Source organism: Epinephelus fuscoguttatus, linkage group LG10 (genome assembly GCF_011397635.1).
Source record: "Epinephelus fuscoguttatus linkage group LG10, E.fuscoguttatus.final_Chr_v1".
In the NCBI taxonomy this organism is placed as follows: Eukaryota; Metazoa; Chordata; class Actinopteri; order Perciformes; family Serranidae; genus Epinephelus; species Epinephelus fuscoguttatus.
The window spans coordinates 28,428,730-28,438,944 of NC_064761.1; the positions used below are offsets into that span (position 1 = coordinate 28,428,730).

The window sequence follows — 10,215 nt, forward strand, 5'->3', positions numbered from 1 at the left end:
ATACATACCATGTTTAAAAATATATTCCATTTTAAATATCAGTATTACATTGTAAATTACATAAAGTGAGTGTGCCCTGAAATGTTCATATTAGCATCAGTGATAAATTTCCAAATATTCATGTTTAATGTGCTGCTTATACTTCAGCCAAAGTCCGTCAGTTTCCTAAATACATTGTTTAGTGGTTTTCTTTTATTCCCTTGATTTTGTGATCAGTTTAAGATCATTTTCCATTGTTTTCAGAATTACTAAAACAGCAACATATGCCAGAAACAGCCAGAAATGGAGTGTTCATGGCATGATTTCATTAGTCAAAAAATCTCCTGAAACCAAGAATTGTCACTATCCCATCATAGCGACATGGGGAGCAGGCTCTCTTCTACAGTAGCCTAGAATGGACAAACCAAACACTCACTTTTTGTATTTTTAAATTTAATTTTATATACTTAATTAATCACCGTGAGGGGAAATTCAATTTCTTTCACTCTTTTTGTCATTAACACACAGGTCCGAAAGACACGCACATGCACAAAGTGTAGAGATATCAGAGTGAGGGGGCTGCCTTGCTCAAGGGCACCTCGGCAGTGCCCAGGAGGTGAACTGGCACCTCTCCAGCCACCAGTCCACGCTCCATAATTGGTCCGGACGGGACTCGAACAGGCGACCCTCCGGTTCCCAACCCAAGTCCCTATGGACTGAGCTACATTGCCTGGAGGCCACCGTAGGTTTTCCTACATGCTTAGAAACGGAGAGTTAAGGGGAGGGGTATTCAGTTGGTTACAGCTGCAATATAAGCACTAGATGCCACTAAATCCGACACGATGCTTCTTTTAAACTTGTTAAAAATGTGAACTGAATGTATTAGAAATGTTCCCCCTCAGCATGACTCTATACATCATTCTATAGAAAGGATCACCTCATTTGTCTGTCTTAATCATAAGATGACATGGTAATATTTCATCCAACAAGAAATGTTACAAGCCATACTTTAAGGATGTGATGAGTTTAATTTACAAGATGCTTTACAAACACACAGTCAAAAGTACTGTTACATTAATCTGATTCATGTATATTTAAAAAGACTGATTACTGTGCAGCAAAATCTTTGGAAGGTTAAAAAGACACTTCTTGTCAGTGTGAGCAGGTACACGTCCCTGGTAACTGTACAAAGCATGACTATTTTTGATATGATTCAAGAATCCAAGTCCAGCAGTCTATAATATGAGTATCTATGAAAAGCCACTCAGTCAGTGCTCATCACATGAAGTCTTTAGATTTACTTCTTATGGAATTTATTCTTTTTCTTGTTCCTCTTGCCAGCTCCTTGTGCTGCCTTCTCTGCCACTATGTGCTGGAACTTCTTTTTGTTTTTCCTGTAAGAGAAGAGGAAAGTACATTTTATGTCTTCAGTGATGAAATACATCTACACACACCTGACAATATACTGTGTAGCAAACTATTACTGCGCGATGTGCCCACACCCTGTATTTATAGCCACAGTGTGTTTTTATCATTTGTTTTGTTCCTTTTCTCATACAGCATTATGCAGGTTTACCATAAGTGCTGTGGCTTTAAAATGTATTCTGTCACCCATCAGATGATAAATGTCAAGTTTATCATGGTTACAGACTGTATTTTGATAGCCATTATAAATACTGTGATACAACAGGTTTGAAATGTGGTACCTAGTATAGATTTGACTGTACATCACCTCAGCTGTCAATATTCGGTCAAACCATCAGTCAGTTTTATTGCTGAATCACTGTGAGATAATAAAGACAAATCCAGTCAAAGTGTTAGTCTGTGTTTTCATTTCCACTTACTGTCTGAACTCAGCATCAGAGAGCAGCTCCTCCACCATGGTTCTCTTCCTCTCCTTCTTGGGAATACGGGAATGATAGAAGTCAACTGCGCTGTCCACCACTGTGCCAACCTGTGAACACATACAAAAAAAACAATTCCCCATGACGTACTATACTACTACTTTTTTCCGGCATACTATACTATGACTTTTTTTCGATATACTAAACTATGACCTTATTTGTCATACTATACTATGACCATTTTGTCATACTATGATATTTTTTGACATACTACACTCTGACTTTTTTTTCACCAACATACTATGACTTTTTTTTGACATACTATACTATGACCTTTTTTCATCATATTATACTGATTTTTTTTTTGACAAACTATACTATGACCATTTTTTAACATACTATACTATGCCTTTTTTTCAACGTACTATACTATGACTTTTTTCCGACCTACTATACTGACTTATTTCGATATACTATACGATGACTTTTTTTCCGACATACTATACTATGACCTTTTTAGAGGCACTGCAGATGGGCTGTGGTTGACCAGGGGAAGAATATGGAGTGAAACGAAGTTAAACAAATGTGATTTATGCAGGGAAAATAAACAACCAACTGTCTGCTGATGCTACTCTGCTGACCTTTATTTCACAAAAATTCAACATGGATCGTTTTTCATATTGATCCTTCCCCAATTACTGATAATGTCTGGTAAAAAAAAATTGTGAGGCGGGGGACATTTCAAGGCGAACTATGACATCTGTTGAGTTTTTTTCTTTGTTTCTTTCCTTTTTTTTAAACAAGCAACAGTTCTCTCTCCTTTTAAACGAGATTTTTAATGTCAGTGTGTTCTCATTAGATGCTTTGCTGTTACACTGGAAAGTAATGTCAATTGGTGGCATATTTTATATTTATCATAATATAAAATAATCAGTATCAGTGCATTATTGGGGGTGAAATGTTGATACTTTATGAATATTGGGGAGTACTTGTACTGTCATGGCCATGTGAGCCCTTCCTTACTGAAGAGGATTTTTGAGGAACAGCTGACTCGTTTATTTACTAACCTGAAAATATTTGGGAAAGCCATCTCTGTCATTCTTCTTGTAGAACCTCTTGGGATCCATGGAACCTCTCATCTTTAGGACTTGGAGATCTCCTTTCAGCTCCTGAGTGATCTCAGGGGCTTTCATATTGAACCAACCATCTCCTGTTGATTTTGCCCTCTCCGCCTGGGAAAAACAGTGATTTCAATTATTTAAAATGTGTTGTAAAAGCTTTTGGAGCACAGACTATAAATAAAAACTGTTGCTGTACTGTATTTATGATGACTACATGTTTAAGTTTTTGTGATTTAAGGGAAGTCCGTGTCCTTATAACTGACTCCACAAATACTGTGATCCATGTGATAAAACTTTAGAAGACAGTAGCACAGTGAGTCTATAAACCAAAGCATAACTTTGTAAAACTTACTCTGTGTTTTAACTTTAAGGCTTGTTTGGATTCACTGTACGGAGGCACAGCATCCTTCTTTTCAAAGTCTGGTCCCATCACACTCTTCTTCATCACCTGTGGAAAACAACAAAAACTGCAACACTGCAAAGCACCAAACTCCATCAGCGCCCCACTACTCAGAGATAAAAGGCCAAAGTCACAAAGGACTGGAAAGAGACCATGAATAACACCATCTCAGGTGTTATTGGATTTACTCGTCCTTGCATAACTATAAAGTTCATTATTCATTCTGCATCACAGATCACCTTCAAAAGGGAAAAAAAATCAATCACTTATTTACCTCATCTTGGATCCTCTTTTCCTTTAGTTTTTGCAGCGAACTGGAGACAGGTTTTGATTTGCTGCCATCAAAATTGATGTATAAACCCCCGAGCTCCTTCACTCTGATGCCAGGGTCAATACGGCTGGACAACTCTTTCCTGAAACAAATTGGCAAAGAGAAAATTCTTCAGGAAGAGCTGTCCTGTCTCATTTCTCACCTCTGCACACAGTTATAATGATAATATATAACAATAATGAGTGTGGCTGAACTGTCTTTATGTGCAGAGTTCTGAAAGTCCGGAAATATTGTATTTTTTTCCTAATCCAAAATCCAAAGAAAAGACCAAAACCAAGGTCAAGAAGAGTATTAAGGGACAGACTAACTGCTGGTTTTGGTCTTCATGTGGAATTTGTTGAGGATAAGAAAAAAATAGAATAACACCAGCCCTTTAGGATCCATCTTTCTGTAGAACCAGCTATATTAATTTACAGACTTTGACTTATTTCTGCACACAGTGAGTCTCTCCACTGGTTGATTTGAGTTTAAAAAATTGAACTACATATTTGTAAATTACTGGTCACGATTTGTGTCTTCAGAAAGAGCAAAAGGGTTGAGTGCCACAGACACCAACAGAAAGTGTTGTGAAACAGACACTGAAATTAAGCTTTTAAAGGAATAGTTTGAAAATTGGGATATATGCTTAATGTCTTTCCTACAAAGAGTTAAGACGAGAAGACCAATGCCAATCTTTGTCGTATCCAAAAATCTGAAGCTTAGCAAAACATAAGACTGGAACTAGGGGAACAACAGCTAGCCAAAAATGAAACTTCACCTGCATCCCTAAAGCTTAACAATTAACACACTGCATCTCTTTTGTTTATATCACGACATCTCGCGAGATTCCAACTTGCCAGACTTCAAGTAATGAGTCAGTGGTTTGGACCAATCAGCATCCTGTGAGGAGCTACCGGCAGCTATGCGTGTGGTTTAGATATGTGTGACAACACAGAGAGGCAACTGTTGGTACAAAACAACAAGGGTGGCTCCTAAAGAGGTTAGCATAGATGCCACAGTAGCATCAGTTACATTGGTTAAAGAGCAAAGATCAGCACTGAAGGCTTTTCTGAATGGAAAAGATGTTCTTGCTCTTCTCCCAACAGGATTGGTTGCTCTAACTGGTTGAAGTTAGCCCATGATAGATGTTAATAGACATCTAATCACCTGCCAATTATTTTTTTAAAAGCGTCTGCCCTATTTCAAACAGTTGATGGCTTCTCAGATGGATCTTTGTAACAAACCATCTGGTGTGTCACATTAGGCAACCAGTGGAGACTCCAGGAGGTTATTGTTGGTTAGTGGCCTTAGAGGTGCTGGTAGGTGGACATGTGGACCGATCCAGGCTGTCTGTCTCCCCTCGTTACCAGTCTTTATGCAAAGCTAAGCGGCTGCTGGCTGTAGCTTCATATTTAACATACAAGCACAAAGGCCTTTGCACACTGAGTCAATTTTTTTTCATCTGGAATTGTCACACGTCTTAAAATAAATACAACCTCACTTTGTGTCAAATCAAATTTGCACACCAAGACCGAAACTTTTGTCTGTCATTAAAATTTTTGGAACAGGTTCAATTTCCTGAGTTTCTTTTGCACCCGTCAGAAGCTTTTAGAGATGTTTGACCAAGAATCAGTGAAGAAAATGTGGCGGCAGGACACAGCCACGACAAGACAGAAGAACAGGGCGCACTCATCGGTATTAAGAGTGCAAGGTTTCTGTGTGTAAACATTTTTTTGGATGGCGGATTACAAAAAATGCATCTGGAAAAAACGGACTCAGTGTGCAAACGCCTTAAGAGTGGTATCAATTTTTTCTATCCATCTTCTATCTAAAACTAAGCTCAACTCACCAGACATGATCTCATGGGGAGCAGATGTCAACTAAAGGGAGACTGACATGGTGCTTCAACTTGCTGTATCGTTCATAATACTTTGCAGTGAGAAAAACAAAAACAAAAACAGGATGCAAAGTCTGGAGGAGGAATGGTCAGGAAGACGCGGTCAACATGGGTTGTCTATTCTTCAGTAAGAACTGGAGGTGAGATTTTAACATTCCGTTTTAATATATCTTAAAAGTAGTGTGCTAGCTAATGTTAGCCTCAAGGGCTAGCATTTTAACTGTTGCTTGGCAACACCATCAGCTGCTCCCTACTGATGTAATCTCAATCATAATCATCCAGATTTTGATTCTGAATATCAAATGTGTTTGAAATGATCAGGTCTCCAGTGAGTGTGCGAGCAGTTTGGGAGGTTTAAGTCTGGATCTGTAAACTTCCCACTTTACCAGATAATCTGGGCCGAACTAGATCAGCTCATGACTCCTGTAGTCTAAGTTCGGCTTAACTCTTAGCAAGAAAGCAAATAAGTGTATTTCCCAGGATGTCGATCTACTCTCTGAAAGGGATTCATTTACATTAAGAACATGTGTATCCTAATGGACCAATCTGAAGCTGCCACCTATCATATACTTACAACTGAGGATCTCTACTTGAGTAGAGGATTTCTGCCTCTTCGTCATCGTCATCGTCTCCCTCCTCATCCACAAACTCCTCGTCTTGCTCCTCCTGTTCCTTTGAGGCTTTCTCCTCTTCCTCTGTTGGCCTCTCCTTATAGTACAGCTCATCGGCTTCCTGTCCGGGCCGCGTGTCAATCATAAACAGTCCATCAACTGATGCAGCTGCTGGTTCACACATCTGGGAGGGTCCTGCTCTCTCCTCTGCCTGGTGCTCCAAATCCTCTTCTTCCTCCTCTTCAGAAACTTCAACATCGTCATCTTCATCCTCGCTGCTCTCCAGCAGGCTGATAACCTTTGTTTTCTGGACGATGATGTCTTTTGGTTGCTGCTCAGGGACAGAATCTATTGAGATGTTGGGCTGCTGGCTGGACGTCACCTGAATGGACTCAACTTGAACCTCAGTGGAGTCAACCACCTGCTGAGTGTCTGTATGCAATGTGCTGGCTTCCATTTTCTCCTCCTCACTGGGCCCAGTTTCCACAGCAGCATCCTCATCCACAGCCTCGTCTGCTTGTGATGAGTGGGTGTCCACAGCATCTACTTCCATAACTTCATCCTTCTCTTCAGTCTCCTCTGTGATTTCAGGGGCACTCTCACATACTGTTACTGTAACTGATTGGCAAGGCTGTAACGGCTCTGATGGTGGGATTGTTTCCTGCATCATCTCCATCTCTAAGGTGGGCCCGTCCTTATTTTCAGTACGCGGCTCCTCCTGCTGGTATTTCACAGTCACTGCAGGTTCAGCAGCAGCTTCATCTGCATATCCAGGAGTGCCTGACACCAGGGGAGACCCATGGGGTGAGTCTATTTCTGAAATGACAATCACTCCCTTCTCCACAGTCACTGTGTCGGCCTCATTTGAAGTGAGATCAGTACTACTCACACCCTCTTTCTCTTTTTCTTCCAATGTTTGATTCTCATCTTCCTCCAGCAGTGTGCAGTCTGCGTCCTCAGCGATCACTGTACTTTCTAACCTGGAATCACTTAAAGAAATATCCTCCTCAGCTTTTTCAAGAACAATGCTACAGTCCCTGACTGACTGCCTGGTGGTGCGAGTACCTCGAGCGCTGCTCCCTGAGCCTGTGCGGCTGCTGCAGGGAGTTCCTTTGCTTCGTGTGGAGCAGGGGCTGCCCATCGGGGAATGCACGTCAGTCAGCTCAGAGTCAGAGTCCACGGCTTTGGGAACTGTGGATTGGGTCCTTCCCTGTCTAGTCATCCTACTGTACGTGGGTCCCGACTCAAACCCGTCAGAGTCACAAGAAGGGGTCTCGCTGACATCTACGGTAGCTGCAGCCTTCCCTGTAGCTGCCCGGGTCCTTCGAGTTCTTGGGGTAGGAGATTGAGAGCCTTCCGAGACTTCGTCTAGGTGGATGGGGATGGGACCCATTTGCCTTCTGGATCTCGTAGCTCTGCGGGTGGTGGACTTAGAACCGTCAGCTCCTGAGACGCTGGATAAACAGCTGCCAGCATCTGAGAGCTCCGAGTCCTCGGTTTGTTGTTTGGCAGATGATCTAGTGCGAGTAGTTTTTCTCTGACTTCTGGTGACTCTCTGGGATTCAGACACCACAGACCCGCAGGACTCGGTCTCCGGCACCAAGTCGACCTTGACATCTTCTGCCTCAACATGAGCTGGTTCGGGGCTTTTGGGAATCGTCTTCTTCCTTGTGCTCCGGCAGCTACTTTGGCTACCTTTCGTCGCAGATACTGCAGAGGAGCATGATTCCACCTCAGACACCTCCTCATCTTCCTGACTCACTGTGCGGGGCTGTCTCCTCCTCCGGCTGCTGCGTGTAATCGGTAGTTCCATGTTGGACACCACAGAGCAGCAGGACTCCACATCTGACACGTCTCCTTCGTGGGTGGAGCCCACAGGTGTGCATGGCTGCTCGGGACTGTGGAGCCTGGAAGCTCTGGTGCATCTTTTCAGTGAGGAGGGGGGTGGAGATGCCGGGGCTCCTCCCTTGTTTTTTTCCAGCTGACTGCTGGCCTCTACCAGGGCATGGTGGGTAGGACTGTCTGTATGTTTAGCAGTGCTCCTGGTTCTTCGACTAGCGGAAGGAGTGGCCTGTGAGGCAGAAATAAGACATTATTTGCACACTTGAGTCTAAAGAAAGCTTGATCTAGAGCTCCCACACATGGACATGGAAAACATTTCAAATCTTTTCCATGACTTTTCAAGGAGCCATAATCATTTTTCTTGCCCGACTTACCTGGCTTTTTTCAAACATATCAGATTCAAACTCTCAGCCAGCTAGCATTCATGAAGGGTGACACAGAACACAGGAGAAAATGAAGAAACATATGTGATGCTAAACAAAACATCAAACATTGATACACATAAGAGCAATGTTACGATGACAGCTACAGAAAATAAATTTGCTGTTCACTTTTTTTAGATTATTTTAACAACTTTATTACACACAACAAAATTCCACAACTTTTCAAAAACTTTCAATGTGTATTTTTTTCTAATTCCATGACTTTTCCAGGCCTGGGAAATGTGATTGTGAAATCCCAGGACTTTTTTAGGTTTTCCATGACTGTGGGAAACCCACTGATCCCAAAGAATAAAGCTGGTGACAGTCTATATATTTTTTCTTGTTTGTTTTTAGTATACAAATCCTATGAAAATACCAAAACCAACTATGTCGCAACCCTTATACCCCAATATAGCTTCCTTATAAAAAAAAAAGGCAAAATAAATTCCTTAAAAAAGCAGAGAAGTGTATTTTTCCTCTAATGTTACTCATGTAGGAGTAAGTACTGTATGTATTGGGGACTATATTCACCTGCAGATTAATACACATTTTGTGCTCTAGTAAGTATGAGCTTAATTCAAAATAACGTACAGTCACTATTCATGTTAGTGAAGGAAAATGTCACTGTGTGCAAAAGTGTGGAGTTATGTTTATGGACTTTCAACCTTTGAGACCTGGAGTGACATCACTTTTCTTGTGCTGCTTTCAAACGCCTTTTGGACATATTTAAACCTTTGACCGCTGAGCAAATTGGTGCAATTTCTCTCAAAAACATGGGAGACAAGGCAATAAGCAGATGGAAAGAAATGTCCCACAAACTGCAAAATATGAAATGAAATAAAATAAATTTAGAAAATTATTTTTAAAAAATTGGGGAAAAGCATTAAAAAGCAAGGGAAAAACCATACTTTTAAATTTTATGTTACAGACTCTTACATTTTAAGCACTCTTTCAAGGTCTTTTTGTTTTTGCTTTTCAAACAATCATTTTTAACTAACTAGTTTTCTTGTTTTTCCTAATTTCTTACTATCCTCTTATAATTTAATTTCTTCTTTTTTTGCTCACACCTTCTTCCCATGTTTTTAAAAGAAATCAGGCCAGTTTGCTCTGGTTTCAGAGGGTTAATGGAGCTCAGTGACAAATAGGAATAAACTTTATTGGCGCTGGTTACAAAGAGTAATTCTTAGTAGGATCAAACCAATGAGTTCTGATTTCTACAGTATTTCTTGACAATAAGACAACTGTAAAACTAACTCCAAGTCTGAGGCAAAGTTGTTCACAAGTATGATCTTGAACTGCATTTTAAAACACTTCTACAGCAAATGTGAGGACAATAAGAGGAGAGTTAACTTCTTCTCTCTGTTTAAAGAGTTTCACTACAGCAGTCTGTTAAACCTCCACTGTGTAGTTTTGTGATTAAAACACAGTGACAGTGGTCCAACTGCGGGGAACTGAAAGTACGTGTGGTGGATACACGATCTTTAAATTCATGTGTAACTCAATATGTTGTCACAAGTTATCGAAACGTTTACAAACTGTGAAAGGAAAGATGGTGTCCACGTGAAGTTTGAGCAGCTGAACACACACCAGCTAACCTGCACGTGACGGCTTCTTTCACCTCGGACTGACCCTCTACATGATCTGTGAACTTTTACATGTTTAAATAACATATGTGTTTCATACATACCGGGACTTCAGAGGGCTGGTCTGCGTTTGTTTTAGTTGGGGAGTACACGCGTACTCCTCTCCTGGTGGCTACCATCTTGGATGCTAGCTTCTTCACTTCCGG

At 41.0% G+C, this 10,215-nt stretch overlaps 1 protein-coding gene across 1 annotated transcript; it reads right to left on the reverse strand.

Annotated features, from left to right (window-relative positions):
• Positions 1 to 987: 987 nt before the first annotated feature.
• On the reverse strand, positions 988 to 10,215 carry dnttip2 (deoxynucleotidyltransferase, terminal, interacting protein 2). Its single transcript, XM_049587369.1, has 7 exons — positions 10,114 to 10,215; positions 6,126 to 8,233; positions 3,619 to 3,757; positions 3,297 to 3,392; positions 2,891 to 3,055; positions 1,824 to 1,933; positions 988 to 1,373 (listed from the first exon to the last, which is right to left on the reverse strand). The coding sequence occupies exons 1-7, from the start codon at positions 10,186 to 10,188 to the stop codon at positions 1,277 to 1,279; spliced, it is 2,790 nt and encodes a 929-aa protein (XP_049443326.1). The 5' UTR covers positions 10,189 to 10,215; the 3' UTR covers positions 988 to 1,276.